Source organism: Nycticebus coucang, chromosome 2, assembly GCF_027406575.1.
Source record: "Nycticebus coucang isolate mNycCou1 chromosome 2, mNycCou1.pri, whole genome shotgun sequence".
Lineage (NCBI taxonomy): Eukaryota > Metazoa > Chordata > Mammalia > Primates > Lorisidae > Nycticebus > Nycticebus coucang.
The window spans coordinates 172,633,722-172,658,862 of NC_069781.1; the positions used below are offsets into that span (position 1 = coordinate 172,633,722).

General features: G+C 42.1%; 1 protein-coding gene and 1 pseudogene across 4 annotated transcripts in view; one reads left to right on the forward strand and one right to left on the reverse strand.

Annotated features, from left to right (window-relative positions):
- ZFP1 (ZFP1 zinc finger protein) overlaps positions 1-22,294 on the forward strand; it is a 38,163-nt gene extending 15,869 nt beyond the window's left edge. For 3 of the 4 annotated variants that reach the window (XM_053608015.1, XM_053608010.1, XM_053608023.1), the window contains exons 3-4: positions 15,386-15,512; positions 19,248-22,294. In XM_053608015.1, the coding sequence (XP_053463990.1) occupies positions 15,386-15,512; positions 19,248-20,329 (1,209 nt within the window). In that variant the 3' untranslated portion in view covers positions 20,330-22,294. Of the gene's footprint in view, positions 1-1,907; positions 2,015-15,385; positions 15,513-19,247 lie in introns of those variants that run through there. The other variant, XM_053608002.1, reaches the window with a different exon arrangement.
- On the reverse strand, positions 6,599-6,948 carry LOC128597667 (E3 ubiquitin-protein ligase PPP1R11-like; annotated as a pseudogene).
- Positions 22,295-25,141: the final 2,847 nt, after the last annotated feature.

Consider the following 25,141-nt stretch of genomic DNA (forward strand, 5'->3'; position numbering starts at 1 on the left):
TCTGGCAGGATCAAAACATGGATTAGGTATGGCATGTCTGGTAGGAAGAGAATTAAAGAGAATGCAATGTTGTGTATTTTTTGCTTCTTGGCTCACTGGTTACCTCCCAGGTTTCAGGAGTAGATTAAAGCAGAAGACTTCTGTGAGGTAAAATGAGTATTTTCATCTGATTCAAGACAGCCTGGTGTGGGGGAGAGAGACAGATGTCATCAGCACATGTTCAAGATAAGCCAAACCAAGTACAGATAAGAATCTGGACTGGACTTATCAGGCACTCTACACTCAGGTTAACAAAAAGGTGATAGAGTGGCAGCAGGTGTCTTGTTAATGATAGCCCTCAAAATGCTTGCTTTTATTTATTTATTTTTTTTTTTTTGTAGAGACAGAGTCTCACTTTATGGCCCTCAGTAGAGTGCCGTGGCCTCACACAGCTCACAGCAACCTCCAACTCCTGGGCTTAAGCGATTCTCTTGCCTCAGCCTCCCGAGTAGCTGGGACTACAGGCGCCCACCACAACTCCTGGCTATTTTTGGTTGCAGTTTGGCCGGGGCAGGGTCTGAACCTGCCACCCTCGGTATATGGGGCCGGCGCCTTACTGACTGAGCCACAGGCACCGCCCAAAATGCTTGCTTTTAAATCACTGTTTCAATCTATGCTGCAAGCAATTTGGTATCAATAGAAAATCACTGCCACTCAGTAATCTCCTTCAAACTTCTAACTTCTAGGGAGTTCCTTCAGTTCTGTCTTATATTGATCTTTTGTTTGCCCTTTCTTCTTTTTTTTCCTTAATTTTTATTTTTTTATTTTTTTGTTGTTGTTGAGGAGTCATTGAGGGTACAATGAGCCAGGTTATACTGCTTGCGTTTGCTGGGTGAAGTTTCTATTTGCCCTTTCCCATGTAATTTTCTTTTTTGAATTACTTTTTTTTTTATTTTAATTTTTATTTTTACATATACATGTGTTAATTAGGTTTCCATTTTTCTTGCCTTCACAAAATTAAAAAGACTTAAAATTTAATAACAATAACAATGTTTAAGATAAGGATTAGAAACAAAGACGTTGTAAAGAATGAACGAAATAAATACATTCAGAAAAGGAATCAGACAATTGCTACATCGAAATATTAAGCAATAATAATAATGCAAAGAAAGTAACATTCACATTGTCTAATAAGAGTATGTCTATTATAGAGTGCTTTGACTCAGATTCAGTATGTAGTCATCAGTTAACTTATTTTTTTAAGTCTCAAAAAATAAACAACTAATGTTTATAAATAAAAGTAAAAGATAATTTCAAAAAACAGATCATGCTAAATCTTATAGACAACAGAAAAAGAAGAAATACATCAAAATCATTCTACTTGATCTAGGTACACCTGATGTTAAATTTGGAGAAAATATATTATTATAAAGGAGAAATTACAAACATATGTCACTTAAAAATGAGGATACAATATCCTAAACAACATATCAAGATGTTGAGTTAAAAATTAATGTTTACGTAATATACTTTGGTCAAAATTGAAACCAATTTATGTGAAAATCAGTCACTATTTTCTTTTCTTTTTTTTTTGTAGAGACGGAGTCTCACTGTACCACCCTCGGGTAGAGTGCCAAGAGGTCACATGGCTCACAGCAACCTCTAACTCTTGGGCTTACGCGATTCTCTTGTCTCAGCCTCTCAAGCAGCTGGGACTCTAGGCGCCCGCCACAACGCCCGGCTATTTTTTGTTGCAGTTTGGCCAGGGCTGGGTTTGAACCCGCCACCCTCAGCATATGGGGCCAGCGCCCTACTCACTGAGCCACAGGCGCCGCCCTTTCTTTTCTTTTGTTTTTTTTTTTTTCTTTTCCTTTCCCTCAGCCCTTCCCTCCTTCTCAGTCTGCTCTCCCCTTCCCCCATGCCCCACCATGTCATTAATTGTCATTGTCTTCAAATCAGAATTGAGTACATAGGATTCATACTTCTCCACTTCTTTGATACTTCACTAAGAATAATGTGTTGTACCTCCATCCAGGTTAGTACAAATGATGAAAAATCTCCATTTTTTTTTGATGGGCTGAATATTATTCCATTGTATACATATACCACAGCTTACCGATCCATTGCTGGGTTGAAGGACATTTAGGTTGTTTCCACATTTTGGCAATTGTAAATTGGGCTACAATAAACAGCCTAGTACAAGTGTCTTTTAATAAAAGCTTTTTTTTTCCTTCCGTATAGATGCCCAGTAATGGGATTACAGGATCAAACGGGAGATCTGGGTTGAGTTCTTTGAGGTTTCTCCATACTTCCTTCCAAAAAGGTTGTATTAGTTTACAGTCCCACCAGCAGTGTAAAAGTGTTCCTTTCTCTCCAAAACCGCACCAGCATCTGTAGTTTTGAGATTTTGTGATATCTCAGGGTGGTATTAATCTACATTTCTGTAATAATTAGGGATGCTGAGCATTTTTTCATATGATTGTTGGCAATTTGTCTGTCATCTTTAGAGAAGGTTCTATTCATCTCTTCCTCATTGATGTATGGGATTGTTGGTTTTTTTCTTGTGAATTAATTGAAGTTCTGTATAGATCCTGGTTATTAAGTGTTTGTCTGATTCAAAATATGTAAATATCCTTTCCCATTGGGTAGGTTGTCTTATTTGCTTTGGTTGTTGTCACCTTGGCTGTACAGAAGCTTTTCAGTTTAATTAAGTCCCATTTGTTTATTATTGCTGTTGCTATTGCCATGGCAGTCTTCCTCATGAAATCTTTCCCCAGGCCGATATCCAGTGTTTTTCCTATTCTTTCTTTGAGGATTTTTATTGTTTCATGCCTTAAATTTAAGTCCTTTATCCATCTTGAATCAAATTTTGTGAGTGGAGAAAGATAAACAAACTGGAGCCAGTCCAGTTTCAGTCTTTTACATGTGGAAATCCAATTCCTCCAGCACCATTTATTGAATAGGAAATCTTTCCCCCAGTGGACGCTCTTGTTTGATTTATCGAAGATTAGGTGACTGTAAATTGATGATTTAATTTCCTGGTTTTCTATTCAATTCCAAATGTCTGTGTCTCTATTTTTGTGCCAATACCATGCTGTCTTGACCACTATGGCCTTGTAATACAGCCTAAAATCTGCTATGGTGATACCCCCAGCTTTGTTTTTATTACTAAGAACTGCCTTAGCTATACGAGTTTTCTGGTTCCATACAAAATGCAGAATCATTTTTTGCAAGTCTTGAAAATAGGATGTTGGTATTTTAATAGGGATGGCATAATTGCTCTGGGAAGTATAGACATTTGCCTGTGGTTCAGTGAGTAGGGCGCCGGCCCCATATACCGAGGGTGGCAGGTTCAAACCCAGCCCCAGCTAAACTGCAACCAAAAAATAGCTGGGCGTTGTGACGGGCGCCTGTAGTCCCTGCTGCTCGGGAGGCTAAGGCAGGAGAATCGCAGAAGCCCAAGAGCTAGACGTTGCTGTGAGTCCTGTGACATCATGGCACTCTACCAAAGGCAGTAAAGTGAGACTCTGTCCCTACAAAAAAAAAAAAAAATAGACATTTTAACAATGTTGATTCTTCCCAGCCATAAGCATGGTATGTTCTTCTGTTTAAGGTCCTCTGCTATTTCCTTTCTTAAGGTTATATAGTTTTCTTTATAGAGGTCCTTCATCTCTTTTGTTAGGTATATTCCTAAGTATTTCATTTTCTTTGGGGCTATGGTGAAGGGAGTTGTGGCCTTAGTTAACCTCTCATCTTGGCTGTTTTGGGCGTATACAAAAGCAACTGACTTGTGGACATTGATTTTATATCCTGAAACATTACTGTATTTTTTAATGACTTCCAAGAGTCTTGTGGTTGAGTCTTTAGGGTTCTCTAAGTATAAGATCATATCATCAGCAAAGAGGGAGAGTTTTACCTCCTCTGCTCCAATTTGGATGCCCTTTATGTTCTTGTCTAATTGTATTGGCTAGAACTTCCAGCACTATGTTGAATAGTAATGGTGACAGAGGACAACCTTGTCTGGTTCCAGTTCTAAGAGGAAAAGGTTTCAGTTTGACTGCATTCAGTAAAATACTAGCAGTGGGTTTGTCATAGTTTCGATCAGTTTCAGAAATGTGCCATCTATGCCTATACTCTTCAGTGTTCTAATTAGAAAAGGATGCTGGGCACCTTCGGGTGGCTCAGTGAGCAGGGCGCTAGCCCCATATACCGATGGTGGTGGGTTCAAACCCAGCCCCAGCCAAACTGCAACAAAATAGCTGGGCATTGTGGCAGGCGCCTATAGTCCCAGCTACTCGGGAGGCTGAGGCAAGAGAATCGCCTAAACCCAGGAGTTGGAGGTTGCTGTGAGCCGTGATGTCATAGCACTCTACCAAGGGTGATAAAGTGAGACTCTGTCTCAAAAAAAAAAAAAAAAAAAATGATGCTGGATTTTGTCGAATGCTTTTTCTGCATCTATTGAGAGGATCATATAGTTTTTAGTTTTACTTCTGTTAATACGGTGAATAACGTTAATAGACTGTGTATATCAAACCACCCTTGCATCCGTGGGATGAAACCTACTTGATCATGATGTATGACTTTTTTGATAAGCTGTAATCTGTTGGCTAAGATTTGTTGAGAATTTTTGCATCTATTCATTAGTGAAATTGGTCGGTGAATTATTTTTGTTGTTTTATTGGGGTACATTCTTCAGTAGCTTATTGAGAAAAGAGGTTTGAAAGAGCACATTTTTCATACTTTTCATTTCTGAAAATGTCTTTGTTCTGTTCTGATATTTGGTTGATAGCTAGATATGCATATGGAGTTATCCATTCCTTGGTTTAGCTCCTCTTTAATTTGAAGCCTTGTTATTCATTGCATAGTTATTGTGTGCACATTTGATTACTCTGGCTTCATGAGGGACTTAACCCTCTTATTTTGAAATAACCTTCTTTATCACTGATGCTAGTCTTATAAATCCATATGTATTTTTTTTGTAGAGACAGAGTCTCATTTTATGGCCCTCGGTAGAGTGCCGTGGCCTCACACAGGTCACAGCAACTTCCAACTCCTGGGCTTAAGCGATTCTCTTGCCTCAGCCTCCCGAGTAGCTGGGACTACAGTTGCCCACCACAACGCCCGGCTATAATCCATATGTATTTTTATGATTAGGGTTTTTATAGTATATCTTTTGCTATTTTTGCTTCAGCCTATTTGTGTTCTTGTATTTGTGGCATATGGTTTGGTCATGGCTTTTATTTAGCCTCTTTTTATTGAATTGTGTTATGATTAATTTTATTGCAAGCACAGATGGGTTTAAGTCCGTCATCTTGCTGTTTATTGTCCTGTCCTCGTTGTGCTTATCTTTTGTGTGTGACGTTGGGTTATTTTGTGCATCTCTGGCAATAAATGAGATCTCATTGGTGGTATAGATTTGACTGATCTCTGGAACCATGTATGGGAAGAGGACTGGAAAATAACCACCAGATCCCAGTAAGGGGAGGGGTGAGAGAGCCGAACATCTGGGCTGACTGAGACATCAAACCTTAGGAGGGAAGGGGGTAAGAGTAGTGTAGTGTAGTGGATGCCATATCCCTTTGCTTTCTCCCTTTTCCTTTCTTAGGGACCTAGGTCCCTGGGACTACTTTGGATCTGTCTTTGAAGCTGAAAGATCAAATCTGAGGTGATAGTTGGCTCTAACTGAATAGTCTCAAGCCCGTTTTGTCATGAATCCTAGATAACATGAGAGGGATGGGAGGAGAAGATATGACTCTCATTCTGTTTTCTATTAGGTGATAATGACAAAGACCTCTTTCCTAACTCCTCTTGAAGGCACGAGGTGGGTAGGCAGGATGGTAAGAACTGGGAATCCTGGGTTTCCCATAAGATCTCCTGTCCCATAGGCAAGGACTAAGAATCAGGATTATATAAATACTTTAGTGGAAAAGGCTGTAAACCAGGATTAACAAGCATAGCTGGGGTGAGGGTGCCTGGAATCTGACTGGGACCCTGGCAGTGAAAACTGGGACTATTGAAAACCCAAATTAGGACAGCACCTGTAGCTCAGTGAGTAGGGCACTGGCCTCATATACTGAGGGTGGTGGCTTCAAACCCGGCCCTGGCTAAACTGCAACAAAGAAATAGCCAGGCGCCTGTAGTCCCAGCTACTCGGGAGGCTGAGGCAAGAGAATCACTAAAGCCCAAGAGTTTGAAGTTACTGTGAGTTGTGATGCCATGGCACTCTACCGAGGGTGACAGAAACTCTGTCTCTAAAAAAAAAGAAAACCCAAATTAAGTGTCATCTACTCATGTTGAGAGGTGCAGGGGCCAACATAACTAGATCCCAGGACAGGCAGTTTGGCAGTGAGAACAAAAGGAAGAGAGTGGGACCAAGATGCCTGGATCCCTGGAGAGAAGAGGGTGGGTATTGGGAGGAGAAATGATAACTAGCGGTACCTAGGAGCCTGGGTTCTGGAATAGCAGCACGTCAGAATTCCAGGATCCTCTTCTTCCATGAGGTAGAGGAGAGGGAAAGAGGGGGCTGGAGAAGGGATCAAACCATAGGTTTAGTCCCCAAGTAGCCAAATGGATACATTCAGGGCCAGACAGACAGAGGAACAGTGTGGGGGAGAGGAATTTAGTGCTGCATTGGCCCTGGAGGGGGCTGAGAAGAATCAGGAGGCTGGGGAGGGGTGGTGGGAGTTGGTCCAAGGGTTGCAGGATACCGTCCTTTGCAGTGGCCTCATACACAGTGTGTATGACCACAGCCCTCCTCTTCCTCATCACTCTCCAGAGGCCTGAGGTTTCTCATAAATGCAATAGCATTTTGATGAGCAGCGCCCTATGTGTTCATTGTCTACAGTGTCACTCGTCCATTCTACCTTTTTCTCTGGCTTCTGTTTCCGAAGTTTGATGGTTAGGCTCAGTTGTCACGGTAACTGTTGTCTCAGTGACGGTCTCACTCAGCCCGGCCCCTACCTTGGCCATGGCTAAGGCTGAGGAGAGGGAGGAAGGGGATGAGATACCCTTCCCTTTTCCTGTGTCTGTGAAGTCTAAAACAAGCGGTAGAGTAGCAGCCAGCATCCTCCACCTTTTTCCCCCTTCCTCCTGGGCCTCCGTCTCTCCACCCCTGGGGAAAACCTGTCCAATCCCACTTACGGCTCTCTGCTTCCCTCTTATTTTTTTTTTTAAGCACTTCCTCTAGGGCAGCAGTTCTCAACCTGTGGGTCACGACCCCTTTGTAACAATGAAAATACATCTCGGCATTAGGGAGGTTGAGAACCACTGCTTTAGCAGTTTACATGCTTTTCTGACCACTTGTGTATTTTTGTTCTGAGACAGTCTCACTCTGTCCTCCTGGGTAAAGTGCTATGGTGTCACAGCTCACAGCAACTTCAAACTCTTGAGCTTGCTCAATCCCCTTGCCTCAGCCTCCCAAGTACTTGGGATTATAGGCTGTACCATCACGCCCAGCTAGTTTTTCTGTTTAGTAGACAGAGGGTCTTGCTCAGGCTGGTCTTGAACTCCTGAGCTCAAGCAGTCCATCTGCCTGGGCATCTAGAGTGCTGGGATTATAGGTGTGAGCCACTGTTCCCAGCACCTTTATATTCTTTTACATATCACTTCATAGTTCATCTGAAGTATTGTGTGCTAACTCAATGGTTTATCTCTACATCTGCTTATTTTGACTTTATCTCGTTTTTGTCTTTTTCATGCCTAGTAATTTTGGTTTGTATGGTAGACGTGTTGTATGATACGCACCTAAAATATGTTGTTTTGTTATACAGTTAAATTGGCAGATCATTCTGATCCTGGTCAGGGTTGTTTTTAAGATTTGTGAGGGTAGGCCAGATGTGGTGGCTCACACTTGTAATCCCAGCACTCTGGGAGGCCAAGGCGGGTGGATCGTATGAGCTCACAGGTTGGAGACCAGGCTGAGCAAGAGCAAGACCCTATCTCTAAAAAATAGCTATCTCTAAAAAATAGCTAGGTGTTGTGGTGGGTGCCTGTAGTCCCAGCTGCTTGGGAGGCTGAGGCAAGAAGATCGCTTAAACCCAAGAGTTTGAGGTTGCTGTGAGCTATGACATCATGGCACTCTACCAGGGGCAAGAAAGTGAGACTGTCTCAAAAAACTTTGTGAGGGTGGGTCTATTTCAGTTAGATCATAGTCGTTTATCCTACAGTATAGTTCTTACCCCTAGGGCATGGCTTTTCTGGCATCTCAACTGTTCTAGTATCTCTACTCCTGTCAGAGTCAAACTGCAACATCTCCCCAACACTGTGCAAATCTCTTAGATTTTGGTCTCCCAGTTGTTACTCTCTGCTAGGTCTCTGGGAGGTTTGTTTTCCACCTGCACGTATTAGGAACCAAAGATCTGATGTGAATTTTTATGGGGAATTTTAGAGCGGCTTTTACTTAGCTTCCTTACTCTGTGTCTTAATCTGTTTTGTGCTGCTATAACAGAATACCCCAGACTTGGTAATTTATGAAGAACAGAAATTTGTTCATAAATTACTGAGTCCCAAGATCAAGGTGGCAACAGGTTGGGTGTATGGTGAAAGCCTGGTCTCTGTTTCCAAGGTGGCATCTTGAATGCTTTATTCTCTGGTGGGGGGGTGGGGGGTGGAAGAAAGCTGTATCTTTAAATGGCAGAAGGTAGAAGGGGGAAAAAAGGGACAGATACCCTCCTAAACTCTCAGAAAGCCACCTAATCTCATTCACAAGGTAGGAGCCCTCATGATCCAGTCACCTCTGAAAGGCCACATATCCCAATACTGTTACATTGGAGATTAAATTTCAACCTGAAATTGTGGAGGGGACAAAAATATCCAAACCACAGCATCCTGATCCTAGTGGCTTTGCAGACCCAAATGACACTTTTCTCACTTCTGCCTGGGCTCTGTGCTATAGTTAAGAAAATACCCTTAGGGACATTTCTACTGAATGTAAAATTCAAGATTGGTATTTTTCCCTTTCAGCATCAGTGTAAATATGGGGCTCCCCTCCTATACCTTTTTCTTCAATAATAGTTCTGAGCTGGTTGCTATCACATGCCTGTAAATGGTCATTTTGTACAGCTTTCATGGTTTACATCTCTCAGAAATTGGAATTCATTAATTTTTATATAGTCATGAAGTCTAAAGGCCTTCTGTCTATTTATCAGAATGTTACTTATTCTCTCCCCAAACTTGTAAAGTTTTCTCTTTGTACCCAGTGTTCAGAAATTTCTTATGCTTGGTTCATTGTCTTCCTTTTACCTGGCAAGTCATAAGATTTAACTTTGTGAAGTATAAAAAATGCACAGAAATCCTAATAATCTAGTTGATACTTGCCATTTTGACAAATTTGCTTTCGCCCATTAAAGGTTTATCACACAATTCATGCATAAATTCTGTCTTACTCTATCATATGAGGATCTTCCTTCCTTAGCATGCTGTCTTCATTTTATGTCACCTCACTCATTGCTAAAATCTTGAGTACTAAAGCCAGTCACCTTTGGCTCACACCTGTAATCCTAACATTCTGAGAGGCTGAGGCAGGTGGATTCCTTGAACTCAGGAGTTAAGGTTGCTGTGATGGCATGGCACTCTGAGACTCTGTCTCAAAACATAAAATTCAATCTATCCTGATTTATAGAGTGTCAATAAAAACTGTAACACGGGAGTGGCTAAATGAAAAAATTTAAAAAATACTCTTACGTGAATTAACAGGATTATATAGAAGTTTTAGCTCATGTTGTATGCATACTTTTAGCATTTTTGTTAAATTATACCTCAGTCAGCTGTGCATTTTTAGGCTTTGTTAGTCCTTATAAACAGTATGTATATATATGTGTGTGTGTATTTTTTTAAACCCTGAAGGTCTTACTAACATCCCATTTTAATTTTGTTTTTTAAAGAAACAAGGTCTTGGCCGGGTGCAGTGGCTCACGCCTGTAATCCTAGCACTTTGGGAGGCTGAGGTGGGTGGACAGCCTGAGTTCACAGGTTTGAGAACAGCCTATGCCAGAGAAAGACTGCATTTCTAAAAATAGCCGGGCATTGTGGCAGACACCTGTAGTCCCAGCTACTTGGGAGGCAAGAGGATCGCTTGAGCCCAAGAGTTTTAAGATTGCTGTGAGTAATGACACTAAGGTGCTTTACTGAAAGTGAGACTCTGTCTCAAAAAGAAAAGAGAAGAAACAGGGTCTCACTATGTCACCCAGGCTGGAGTGTAGTGCTATGATCATAGCTCACTGTAACCTGGAACTTCTGGGCTCAAGCAATCCCATTTTAGCCTCCCCTGTGGCTAGGGCTACAAATGCACACCACGGACCTATTTTTTAAGAAAAAATTAGAGAAAGTTTGCCAACTTGTATTCTAGATATTTTCAACATTTTGAAGATATTTTTTGGCTTCCTTTGTTTCTGTTAAAAAATAAGCTATCAGGGTTTATTAGTTTTATTAAGATGTGCCTAAGTGGAGTTTTTGGTTTTGTTTTTTTAATATCCTATTTGAAGTTAAGTGGTATTTCTTGAAACTAGCCTCATATGAGCTGTTTTGGAAAATTCAGAGCCATTATCTCTTAAATATTTCTTCTGTATTTTTCCTGTACTAGTAGGACTCTAGTTGCACGTACATTTTGCCTTTAGTTTGTTGCGTGTGTCTTTAGACTTTTTTTTTTTTTTTTTTTTGAGACAGTTGTATTCTGTCACCCTGGGTAGAGTGCCCTGGCATCTTAGCTTTGGCAACCTGAAACTCTTGGGCCCAAGAGTTCTTGCCTCAGCCTCCTAAGTAGCTGGGACTACAGGTGCCTGCCACAACACCCGGCTAGTTTTTCTGTTTTATAGTAGAGACTGGGTCTTGCTTTTGCTCATACTAGTCTCAAACTCCTGAGCTCAGGTCGTCCACCCACCTCAGCCTCCTCAGACGCTCAGGATTTCAGTCATGGGCTATCATACCCAGCTCTAATGTATTTTCCATCCTTGTTCCTGCTATATTTTAGGATATATATATATATATATACATATTTTTTTTTTTTTTTTTTTTTAAGACAGTCTCATTATGTCGCCCTTGGTACAGTGCTGTGGTGTCACAGCAACCTCAAACTCTTGGGCTTAAGCAATTCTCCTGCCTCAGCTTCCCAAGTAGCTGGGACTCCAGGTGCCCACCACAATGCCTGGCTACTTTTTTGGATGCAGTTGTCTAGCAGGCCTGGGCCAGGCTCGAACCTGGCAGCCTGGTGTATATGGCCGGCACCCTAACCACTGAGCTATCGACACCACAACTGGTCTGGATATTTTTAACTGACATTTTCTAGTTTATTAATTATCTCTTTAGCTATATCTAAGCTGCTCTTATAGCCAACTATATATTTTTAAAAAAAATTTTTTTTTTGGTAGAGACAGAGTCTCATTTTCTCACCCTCGGTAGAGTGCCATGGCATCACACAACTCACAGCAACCTTTAACTCCTGGGCTTAGAGGATTCTCTTGCCTCAGCCTCCTGAGTAGCTGGGACAACAGGTACCCGCCATAATACCCGGCTATTTTTTTGTTGCAGTTTTTGGCCGAAGCCAGATTTGAACGCGCCACCCTGGGTATATGGGGCTGGCACCCTACCCACTGAGCCACAGGCACCGCCCATATTTAAAATTTTTTTTTCTACCATTTTTAGGGCTTAGATGTGGTAGGGAGTTCCTTATTTGTTTCTTATATATTTTTTCTCATACTTGGAAACCCATCTGCTGCTTTTAAATATTCAAAGCTTTAACTCTCCAACACTGATACCACAAAAATGCCTATATGATCTTCATCAACGTACTGATAATATCAGATACCCAGTATTTATGTTTACATACTTGTCTCCCTGTACCTATGTTGAAAGAGGAAACTTTTTATTAATCTTAGATACCTAGCCAATGATAGACATTAGACAGATTTTTAAATTTCTTTAGCTCTGGCACTATTTCTAGATTTTTTTGTGTGGAAGGAGGCAGAGCGCTGGCCCAGAGGGCGGGATACGGTGTGGTGAGGCGGGGCGGGACTGTCAGGGAGAGCAGGCACGGGGTGAGGGAGGTGGGGAAGCGCCCAGTCTTCCCCGGCCGCCGCAGCCCCTTCCTCCCTCTGCCTTCTTTCCCTACAGCACCTACCTCCTCGCACACCTGCCCATAGTTGAGGCACCCAGGCCACCGCAGTCGTGGCGATGGAACCCTCAGCCATGGCCTTGGGCCACAGACCACTCGGAGATGCTGGCTGAGATCTTGGGGCTGCACAAGATTGAGGTGGAGACCATGAAGACCATGGTGGTAGGTGAGGACAAGGCCGACGATGAGGACAGGGGCGGCCACGGGCGCACCAGCTGCCACCACCACCCGCCCACAATCGTGCTGCACTCGCCCTGACGACCAGACCCAGGTGTTTTACCTCCAGGAAGTGATCCTGGCGCAGACGCGCTGACGAGGTGGGGGGCGGCGCCGACTCGACTGCGCTGTGTGCAGAGGAAGGCTTTAAGGACCGGATCCCCGCACCGGTGCTGTGTGCAGAGGAAGGCTTTAAGGACCGGATCCCCGCACCGGTGCTGTGTGCAGAGGAAGGCTTTAAGGACCGGATCCCCGCACCGGTGCTGTGTGCAGAGGAAGGCTTTAAGGACCGGATCCCCGCACCGGTGCTGTGTGCAGAGGAAGGCTTTAAGGACCGGATCCCCGCACCGGTGCTGTGTGCAGAGGAAGGCTTTAAGGACCGGATCCCCGCACCGGTGCTGTGTGCAGAGGAAGGCTTTAAGGACCGGATCCCCGCACCGGTGCTGTGTGCAGAGGAAGGCTTTAAGGACCGGATCCCCGCACCGGTGCTGTGTGCAGAGGAAGGCTTTAAGGACCGGATCCCCGCACCGGTGCTGTGTGCAGAGGAAGGCTTTAAGGACCGGATCCCCGCACCGGTGCTGTGTGCAGAGGAAGGCTTTAAGGACCGGATCCCCGCACCGGTGCTGTGTGCAGAGGAAGGCTTTAAGGACCGGATCCCCGCACCGGTGCTGTGTGCAGAGGAAGGCTTTAAGGACCGGATCCCCGCACCGGTGCTGTGTGCAGAGGAAGGCTTTAAGGACCGGATCCCCGCACCGGTGCTGTGTGCAGAGGAAGGCTTTAAGGACCGGATCCCCGCACCGGTGCTGTGTGCAGAGGAAGGCTTTAAGGACCGGATCCCCGCACCGGTGCTGTGTGCAGAGGAAGGCTTTAAGGACCGGATCCCCGCACCGGTGCTGTGTGCAGAGGAAGGCTTTAAGGACCGGATCCCGCACCGGTGCTGTGTGCAGAGGAAGGCTTTAAGGACCGGATCCCCGCACCGGTGCTGTGTGCAGAGGAGGGCTTTAAGGACCGGATCCCCGCACCGGTGCACCGGTGCCCGCGTCGGCAGCAACTACACAGAGCAGACGCTGCTCTCCGTGGTGGCAGCCGGCAAGAGCTGCAGCGGTAGCGGCTCTTCCTTGGGAGGCAGTCCTGTCAAGAGGGCAGTGGGAAGGAGAGTTACCTCAGCAGCCGGCGGGCACAGGCAACAACAAGTAGAAGCAGCAGCAGAATCAAGACCGCAGAGGGCAAGTTCTGGGTCACCGTGTGGTCCTCAGATTAAAAAAAAAAAGATATTGATTATGAGACTGTGTTTAAAGAACAGATTTTTGGAGAGGACTAGCCTTCTGATTATTCAGAGTACATGACAGGAAAGAAGCTTCCTCCTGGAGTACCTGGCATTGACCTCTTACACCGGAAACAACTGGCAGAATTTACTAGGATGAAGCCAAGAAAAGTTAAAGGCTATGCTCCAAGAATAATAGCTTGCCATCATAAAGGTTGCACAAAGATGTTCAGGGATAACTCTGCCATGAGAAAACAATCTGCAGACCCGCAGTCCCAGAGTCTGGGCTGTGTAGAATGTGGAAAAGCTTTTGTTGAGAGCTCAAAATTAAAATACCACCACCGTGTTCCTCCTGAAGAGAAGCCCTTTCAGGGCACAAAGGCTGTGGGTGACACTTTTCACTAGACTTCAGTTTCCACATACATGTGCAAATCCATACCGGAGACAGGCCCTATGTGTGCCCTTTCGATGGTTGTAATAAGAAGTTTGCTCATGTAGCTAATCTGAAATCTCACATCTTAACACATGCTAAGGCCAAAAACAAGCAGTGAAAAAAAGAGAAAAGATCCTTCTTGACCCCAGGAAGCATCTTCCAGGACTATGATTGGGAATAAATCTACCTCTTCCTTCCATATTAGTTCTAGGAAGAATTTAAAAAATGAATCCTACACACCTAAGGGACATGTTTTGATAAAGTAGTAAAAATTAAAAAAAAAATAGTAAGACGACATAGCTAAGATGCTGTATCTTACTCTGTAATCTCGTTTCAAAAACACGGTGTTTTTGTAAAGTGTGGTCCCAACAGGAGGACAATTTGTGAACTTCGCAGCAAAAGACAATCTTTATACAACAGTGCTAAAAATGGGACTTCTTTCCATTCTTACAAACACGAAACTCATCTGCTGCTCACATTTTTTTTTTTCTCCCAGAGTCTCACTTTGTCACTCTTGGTAGAGTGTCGTGGGATCATAGCTCACAACAACTTACAACTCGTGAGCTCAAGCGGTGCTTTTGCCTCAGCCTCCGGATAGCTGAGAGTACAGGCACCCTGCACAATGCCTGGCTCAGGCTGGTCTCAAACTCATAAGCTCAGGCGATCCACCTGCCTCGTGCTCACAGAGTATTCCAAATGTGCATATTGTACATTTTGGGGGGATATGGCTAGTAATGCTATGTGTGATTTTTCTGGAGGTTGTTAACTTTGCTTGCAAATTTTCTTTGAAGGAATGGACAGTTACATGCATACTTCAAAGTATTTTCCTATAAAAAAAGTTATAGGGGTTTTGTTTGCCATCTTAATTTTGGTTGTATTCTTTGATAACACGTTTTATATAATTGTATCATATAGCTGTATTGAATCATGTAGTATCAAATATTAGATGTGATTTAATCATGTAAGTGCTCCCGTGGCACAGTTGGTTAGCGCGTGGTAATGACAGAGATTTAATCATGTAGTATCAAATATTAGATGTGATTTAATCATGTAAGTGCTCCCGTGGCACAGTTGGTTAGCGCGTGGTAATGACAGAGATTTAATCATGTAGTATCAAATATCAGATGTAATTTAATAGTGTTAATCAATTTAAACCTATTTTAGTTGCTTTTTCCCCAAAATACTGCCAGATGCTGGGGGAAAAAAATGTTTTAACTATTTCTAAAAGTATTTTTTTGAAAACAGTGAACAAGATATACTGTTGGTGTTATATGTAAACTTCCATGGTAAATAGCACTTACGATTACATGGTAATAAGCTTTCATATATTCTTTCTATGTCACTAAATGAGGATCACTTCAGAATGAATAACAGTATTTCATTTCAGGAATCAGTTTCATTCATGGATGTGACTGTGGACTTTACCCAGGAAGAATGGGAGCAACTGGACCCCTCTCAGAGGATCCTATACATGGATGTGATGCTGGAGAATTATAGCAACTTACTTTCAGTGGGTAAGGACAACTTTCAAATGGAGCTACTATTTGCTTAGTAGTATTTATGTCTTTTCTTAGTTACCAATAATTACAAGCTTCTGAATTACAAAATGGTTTTCCCTCAATCTTCAGGTATTAAAGCTGAGAGGTAATACAGCTTCTGAAGTTCAGTCATTTAGGAGTTACTTCCCATTAGTAAATCCTGTTATAATCAAACCAAACATGATCTTCAAGTTGGAACAACAAAACGTTGTGGATGGGGCGGTGCCTTTGGCTCAATGAGTAGGGCACCGGCCCCATATACCAAGGGTGGGGGGTTCGAACCCAGCCCTGGCCAAACTGCAACAAAAAATAGCCGGGCATTGTGGTGGGCACCTATAGTCTCAGCTACTGTGTACACTGAGGCAAGAGAATCGCCTAAGCCCAGGAGTTGGAGGTTGCTGTGAGCTGTAAAGCCATGGCACTCTACCGAGAGTGATAAAATGAGACTCTGTCTCTAAAAAAAATAAAATAAAATAAATTGTGGATGATATAATTAGAATTAATTAGAATTGACAGTTCAGACATTTTTATTTTATTTTTTTTGCAGTTTTTTGACCGGGGCTGGGTTTGAACCTGCCACCTCCGGCATATGAGGCAGCGCCCTACTCCTTTGAGCCACAGGCGCTGCCCCAGACATTTTTGATTTTGAAAGGAGAATCAGAAGCCAGTGGAACAATCCAGGGGTTATGAACAGCTTGGGACCTTTGCAACATATTTCAAGAATCTTTTTCAAATCCCTAACCTTTAAAGATGGCTGAGTATAGGGCCAGGTGCCATGGCTCACGCCTGTAATCCTAGCACTCTGGGGAGGCTGAGGCAGGTGGATCGCTTGAGCTTAGATTTTTGAGGCTAGCCTGAGCAAGTACAAGACCTCATCTCTAAAAATAGAAAGGCGCTGTGGCAGGTACCTATAGTCCCAGCTACTCAAGAGGCTGAGACGAGATCGCCTGAACCCAAGAGTTTGAGGTTGCTATGAGCTATGACACTACGGCATTCTTCTGAGAACAACAAAGTAAGAATGTGTCTCTAAATAAATAAGGCTCGGCACCTGTAGCTCAAGCATCCAAGGCACCAGCCATATACACCAGAACTGTCGGGTTCAAATCCAGCCCAGGCCTGCCAAACAACAGTGGCAACTATAACCAAAAAATAGCCGGGCGTTGTGGCAGGTTCCTGTAGTCCCAGCTACTTGGGAGGCTGAGGCAAGAGAATTGCTTAAGCCTAGGAGTTGGAGTTGCTGTGAGCTGTGACGCCACGGCACTCTACCCAGGGCAACAGCTTGAGCCTCTGTCTCAAAAAAAAAAAAAAGAGAAAAATAGATAATAAATTAGATAAATAAAAATAGCTGGGTACAGATGAACTGTATCCCATGTCTCTAGTCACACCTCCAAATAGCAGTCTCACCCTGCTTAACTTTTTTCTTTTTTTTGGCCAGGGCTGGGTTTGAACCTGCCACCTCCAGTATATGGGGCTGGTGCCCTACTCCATGGAGCCACAGGCCCTGCCTAACTTTTTTTCTTTTGAGACAGAGTTTCACTGTGTCACCCTCAGTAGAGTACTGTGGCATCACAGCTCACAACAACCTCAAACTCTTGGGCTTAAGCCATTCTCTTGCCTCTGCCTCCCAAGTAGCTGGGACTACAGGCACCTGCCACAATGCCCGGCTATTTTTTGTTGTTGTTGTTGTTGTAGTTGTCATTGTTTAGCAGGCCTGGGCCAGGTTCAAACCCACCAGCCCTAGTGTATGTGGCCGGTACCCTAACCACTGAACAACAGGTGCCGAGCCTTCCTGCTTAACTATTTTCTCTACTTAACTTTATAGATGTTTGCTTCTCATACTTGAGCCTTCATATTTACCTAGAACATCTTAAACCTTTGTCTCATAATTAGTTGCTCTTTCATTAGTACAATTTCCTATAATGGTGACAAATTATATATATATATATTTTTTTTTTTTTTTTTTTTTGGAGTTTTTGGCTGGGCTGGGTTTGAACCTGCCATCTCCAGCCTGTGGGGCCGGCACCCTACTCCTTTGAGCCATAGACACCACCCGTGACCTTTATATTTTAGACCATGGAAATTAGTGTTGTCAATGGAAAAGAGCCTAAAATCTGTAAAATAATTTAAAGAGGTTTATCTGAGCCAAGTATGTGTGACCATGGCCCAGAGAGCCACACTCAGGAAGCCTTGATCAAGTGGTCTCACCATGGTTGGATTACAGTTTGGCAGTTTGCTTTTATGCATTTTGAGGAGACAGGGATTGCATCCAAGTGTCATAAATCAATACATGTAAGGCATACATTTGTTTGGCCCAAAAAGGTAAAACATCTCAAAGTGGGGAATTACACATTATGGGTAGGTTTAAAGATCTTTGATTTGTAATTGGTTAAAGAAATGAAACTTTGTCTAAAAGCTTAGACTGGGCTCAGTGCCTGTGGCTCAAGCAGCTAAGGCACCAAGCCACATACACCTGAGCTGGCGGGTTCGAATCCAGCCCAGGCCCGCCAAACAACAATGACGGCTGCAACCAAAAAATAGCCAGGCGTTGTGGCAGGCGCCTGTAGTCCCAGCTACTTGGGAGGTGGGGGCAAGAGAATCGCTTGAGCCCAGGAGTTGGAGGTTACTGTGAGCTGTGATGCCATGGCACTCTATTCAGGCTGACAGCTTGAGGCTCTGTCTCAAAAAAAAAAAAAAAAAAAAAAGCTTAGACTGTTTTAAGTAAAGATTAGAGGTCTATTAATCAAAGACAAGTTATCACACATACACCTGCAGGTAAGGGTTAAGGTTTGTCTAGTATAGCCGTAGGCCTGTTAACAAGCTACAAATGATATCTCTAGGAAAGGAGGAGAGTATGACAAGTCATGTCTCACCTCCCTTCTGAGGGCCAGGAACTCATTTTAGGATATTTCTGGGGTCCCCTTGGCCAAAAAGGGGTCCATTTAGTCAGTTGAGGGGCCTAAGATTTTATTTTTAGTTCACAATTACTCCTTGGCCAAGATCTGCCAAAGGCAGCCTCAACACCCAGACTTTTATTTTATTTCATCATTGTCAGGGTAGCATGGCTACCTGCCCAGGTCCAGCTAGGCATTATTATATTTGTAATACTCAAGTCACATTTGACTTTTGCAATTACAAGAGGTGCTCCATGTTTGTATTCATATTTTGATATAGGTATGTATTGACTATCACAATTTTTTTTTTGAGACAGTTTTACTATGTCACCCTCAGTAGAGTGCTGTGGTGTCACAGCTCACAGCAACCTCAAACTCTTAGGCTTAAGCAATTCTCTTGCCTCAGCCTCACAAGTAGCTAGGACTACAGGCACCCATCACAACACCCGGCTATTTTTTTTGTTGTTGAAGTTGTTTTAGCTGGCCCAGGCTGGGTTTGAAATGCTACCTTTGGTGTATGTGGCTGGCGCCATGTAACCACTGTGCTATGGGCGCTGAGCCGACTATCACAATTTTAAGGTCATTTTGTCATCTGGCAGTGCTACTTACGTCCATTTTAGTTTCTTTTTTGCCACACACTGTTACATTTTTGTCTTTTTCTTCAAATCTTGAGAGGAAAAATTCTCACTGGGGATCTTTTAATATTGGTAGACTGGGTCCCAACTACAGAATCAGCCCTATGATAGAACATTTGTGAAGATTTCCCGTTACATGATGGTGAAGGCATTGACAAGATACATTTCATTATTTTCTATTCTAGAAGTGTGGAAGGCTGATGACCAGATGGAGCGGGACCATGGAAGCCCAGAGGAGCAAGCAAGGCAATTTGTAATCCTTAAGAACCAAACTCCAATTGAGGAAAGAGATAATCTTTTTGGAAAAGCACTTAATCTGAATACAGACTTTGTTTCTTTAAGACAGATACCCTACAAATATGATTTATATGGAAAAACTTTGAAATACAATTCAGACTTACATAATAGCAGTAGAAACTATGCAAGAAAGAAAGCTGAGGAGTATAATGGATTTGGAAAAGCACTTCTTTATCTTAAGCAAGAGAAAACCCACCCTGACTTAGAATACTCTGACTATAATAAAAGTGGAAAAGCCTTCAGCCATAAAGAAGCCATTTTTAAACATCAGAAAATTAAAAATTTAGTTCAACCTTTTATTTGCAATTACTGTGACAAGGCCTTCTCCTTTAAGTCACTCCTTATTAGTCATAAGAGAATACATACTGGAGAAAAACCATATGAATGTAATGTATGTAAGAAAACCTTCTCCCATAAGGCAAACCTCATCAAGCATCAGAGAATTCACACTGGGGAGAAACCCTTTGAGTGTCCTGAATGTGGAAAAGCTTTCACTCACCAGTCAAACCTCATTGTACACCAGAGAGCACATATGGAGAAGAAGCCCTATGAATGCAGCGAATGTGGAAAGACATTTGCCCAGAAGTTTGAACTCACTACACACCAGAGAATTCATACAGGAGAACGACCCTATGAGTGTAATGAATGCGCAAAAACCTTCTTCAAAAAATCAAACCTCATTATACATCAGAAAATTCACACAGGGGAGAAACGCTATGAGTGCAGCGAATGTGGAAAATCCTTCATCCAGAACTCACAACTCATTATACATATGAGAACTCACACAGGAGAGAAACCCTACGAATGTACTGAATGTGGCAAAACTTTCAGCCAGAGGTCAACTCTTAGATTACATTTGCGAATCCATACAGGGGAGAAACCATACGAGTGTTCTGAATGTGGGAAGGCCTTCAGCAGGAAGTCTCGTCTCAGTGTCCACCAGAGAGTTCATATAGGGGAAAAACTCTGAGACTATAACCAGGTTGCACTGTGGAAAATCCTCCCACCAGAACCCTTCCAACCAGGGAGAAACCTTATGAAGGTATGGAAGAAATGTGGGAATTCATACTGAGATACAATCTCAAATGTATAAAAGATAGGATCCCCTAAGAACATTGTATTAGAAGTTACATTGATACCTAAAGAATACATACGAGAATATATCCAATTGTAAATAGACATACTCAGCTGTATTACAGTGAAGTTTTTTAAAATCTTGGATGAATTAAGTATTTTAAGCAACAACATAATGGACAGTTTCCTAACAATTTAGTGGTTATGTACAAGCATGCCACATAACACAAGTTGTGTGTTTTAAATCTGCACATGTGAATTTAGCATAATCACTGGGAGTTTGAAATTCTTGTCCTCTGTGATAATTAGGACATATCAAACATTTTTCCCTACTAAATATCACTGTTTTTCAATACCTCTACAACCCAGTATGCATTCCAAATGAAATATGTAACAGATTTTGAAGTAGCATGTAACTTATGTCTTTTCCTACTGCTTGCCGGCATATGTATGTTGGTGTGACCATGGTTACTGAGCTGCCTCTTCACTAAACAGAAGATAATGTTGAAGTTTTACTTCCCTCTGGTTTGCTGAAGATTTCTAGAAAGATCACTTACATAAATAATCAACTGTGATATAACCAAGAGATCTAGAGAGCGAAAGCAGATGTGGGCTGTACTACACTACAGTATGCAACACGGAGTAAGGATTTGCCATGTAAAGACAATATCCCCATTCATCATGCTCTTGTAATTTTTCAGTGGGGTATTTACATACAAATGCATGTCTATTACCAAAATATTGTGTAACCCAGGAACTCCCTGCTTTTGTTACCCTGTTCCTCTTAATATTTTATGAATTGTCTACTTGTTTTTTTTTTTTGTTTTTTTTTTTTTTTTTGGCCGGGGCTGGGTTTGAACCCGCCACCTCCGGCACATGGGACCGGCACCCTACTCCTTGAGCCACAGGCGCCGCCCTATTTTATGAATTGTCTTGCAAAAAAATGATAGGATGAACATAGTTCAAAAATTTTAGAGGAAAAATAGACTTGTCAAGTGCTGTTTTTCATTGCTTTTTAAGTCTTCCATATGTGTAACCCACTTTGAAAATGAACTTTTGCAGTGTTCTGTTTAGTGGAGGCACTTCTACTTCCTTGAGTTTCACTACTGTCAACCTAAAACATTTCTCTTTGGAACCTAAGAGCATATTATTATTTTTCTATGTTCATACTTCGTAAGTTAGACTTTACAGTGGTCCCTTCATATATTTGATGATTAAAGTAAAAATATTTTTGCATATCTCAAAGAGTTTTACGCTTGATTCACAAGTTCAGTCTTTCCCTATCAATCATGCATTAGAATTATAAATGGCAACCCAAACTGGTCTTTTTATTCCTCTGTTATTTGAAGATCGTTGGTATGTTCTCATCATACGAATGTGACTTTCTGAACAAATTTACTAAAACATTTATAGCTCATCAAGTTTGTTTTTGTAAGTTACCATCTTAATAACAACAGCAGGGTGAAAAGTTAATGTAATATGTTGCTGTTAGAAATGTGAATTGTGACAACCTCCCTGGAAAACATTGTGACTCAGTGTTTTAACATTAATATCTACACTCTTCAACCCAGGAGACTCCTAGGAATCCATCCCTCAGAAAAAAATAAAGTGCCAGAACTTAAGATTGTTTATCAATGTATATTGCAGAATTTTGGTAAAGATCTCAAAAAAAGAAAAAGGGGGGAAAGACCATCAGTAAGGGAATGGCTGAAAAAATATGGTGTAAAAACATACTATAGGTCAATGGCCACTGAGAATAATATGTGGGAGCATTAAATTCCCCCAGGTCAGATGATGAAAGCAAGAGTTGGAGGAGTTGGGGGAGTGGGTGGAGAGAGTGTGTGTAGCAATTTTTATAAAATGAAATGAAATGAATGAAAAAAAACTTGTCTACGTGTGCATTTGCATTGAATTTTATGGGCCTGGAAAATCGAATTCCTTCCATTTTTAACCTCTGGAACTAGTCATTTGGATTCCAGTAGAAAACTGAATTAGCCTCATAGTTTTCCTATGAAAGAACTACTTAGAGAGATGAGGGAAATGTTAATGAGGGATCATCCACAGAACAGCAGCACCAGAAAGCTATTGTCTCCCTAAGGTTGAAGGGGGATAAAAGTAGAAAACTGAGGAGCCCAGTGAGAGCCAACATCTTAGAAGAGCTTTGCCCTGGAAGTGAAAACTATGTAACCTAAGTATTATAGTCTCATATTAATTTGAAAAAACAAAATACAAAAATCTTAGAAGAGAGTCTTCTAAGTACATGTTGAAGCCCTAGAGAGATGCAGCTACTGTGAAAAAAAGATCCAAAGCAGAGAAGGGAGAAGCTTACCTTTCTGATGCTCAGTCTCTTGCATTTGCCTCCATTGACTGAAACCCACCAGATGCCCACGTGATGCTGTCTTCCTGGGGTAAGGCAGGGCAAGAAGGACAGAGTTGACCCAGAGGGCAAATAACACTATCAACAAATCCATTTCGATTTCTCAAACCTTGCTGGTCCCAACTGAAATGAGACTTACCCAGAAGGACCCTATTTCCGCTCTAGTCATCTTGAGCACCACCTAGTTTCTCTTATGTCCCTTACATACTTAAAGGTAGGCTCACTCTGTAAAACCCAATTTTAGAGGAGATATTAATTGGGGAGTTATTACACGGACAGTTTAAACAACTGCAGTACCTAGAATTAAGTTTCTACTCCAAATGTCTGGACACCAACACATAGCCACAAAGATAAAGAACAACCAGGGAGATAAGACCCCATCAAAGGAACCAAATAAAGCACCAAGGTTGGGTGCAGTGCCTCACACCTGTAATCCTAGCACTCTAGGAGGCCAAGGTGGGTAGATGGCTTGAGCTCAGGAGTTTAAGACCAGCCTGAGCAAGAGCAAGACCCCATCTCTAAAAAAACAGCTGGGCATTGGGTCAGGCACGTGTAATCCCAGCTACTCAGGAGGCTGAGACAAGACGATCGGAATTGAGGTTGCTGTGACCTATGCCTCCACAGCACTCCAACAAGGATGAGAAAATGAAACTCCGTCTCAAAAAATAAAGCACCAGTAATTGACCCTACAGAAATTTAGGAGAAAAATTAAGGAGATTTATTATCTGACACATAATTAAAAAAATATATTTTTTTGAGATAGAGTCTCATTTTGTCACCCTCAGTAGAGTGCAGTGACATCATAGCTCGCAGCAACCACAAACTCCTGGGCTCAAGAGATCATCTTGCCTCAGCCTCCTGAGTGGCTGGAATTACAGGTACCCACCATAATTTCTGGGTATTTTTAGAGACAGGGTCTCAATCTTACTCAGGCTGGTCTCCAATTCCTGAGGTCAGGAGATCCACCTGCCTCGGCCTCTGGGACTGCTAGGATTACAGGCATCAGCCACCACATGTGGCCTTCAAAACAATTATTTTAAGGAAGTTCAATGAATTTTGAGCAAATATAGAAAATGAATGAATTCAGGAAAATAATAAATGACTAAAATGAAAAATTTTTAGAGCAGGGTCTCACTCTGCCATCCAGGCTGGACTTCAGAATGCTGCAGTCATTGAAGCCTCCAGTTCCTGAGCTCAAGTGATCCCACCCCAGCCTCCCAAGTTGTTAGGACTACAGGCACGCATCACCATGACCAGCTAATTTTTCTTATATTTTATAGAGATGGTCTAGATACGTTGCCCAGGCAGGTCTTGGACTCCTGTCCTTAAGCATTCCACCTGCCTTGGCCTTCCAAAATGGTGGGATTACAGGAGTAAGCCACTGTGCCTAAACCAAAATGAGAAATTTAACAGAGATCGAAATTATAAAACAAATTCTGGAGTGGAAAAATAAAGTCAATGAAATGAAATTGCAATAAAGAACATCACTTGCAGATTGATCAACCACGAGAAAGTATCTGAATTCAAACACAAGTTATTTGAAAATACACAGAGAAAAAAGGAATGGAAAGGAATAATGAAAGCTTAAGGGAACTTTGGGATAGCATCAAAAAAGCAAATGTCTGAGTCATAGAAGTTCAAGGAGAAAGAAAAGAGTAGAAAGCTTAAATAGTAACAGAAAAGTTTGCAAATCTGGGAAAAGATATAAATATCCAGGTACAAGAAGGTAAAATGTCTTAAATCAAATTGAATCAAAACCAAGACTACATGAGAACAAATTATAATTAAACTTCAAAGGCAGGGTCCTTAAGACAGCACCCTACCGAGGGCAACGGAGTGAAACTCTGTCTTTAAAAAACAAACAAACAAAAAACAAATGGAAGGACATACCATGCTCGTGACTGGGAAGAATCAACATTGTTAAAATGTCTATACTTCCCAGAGTAATTTACCAATTCCACCCCATCCCCTTATTAAAATACCAACATCCTAGTTTCAAGACTTGGAAAAAACGATTCTGCATTTTATGTGGAACCAGAAAAAAAAAACCGTATAGCTAAGGCAGTTCTTAGTAATAAAAACAAAGCCAGGGGTATCACCATGTCAGATTTTAGGCTGTATTACAAGGCCATAGTCACAACAACGTGGTACTGGCACAAAAATAGACTAGACATTTGGAATCGAATAGAAAACCTGGAATTGAAACCAACAATTTATAGCCACCTAATCTTCGATAAACTAAAAGACTCCTTATTCAATAAATGGTGCTGGGAGAACTGGATATCCACATGTAAAAGACTGAAACTAGACCCGCACCTTTCTCCATTCACA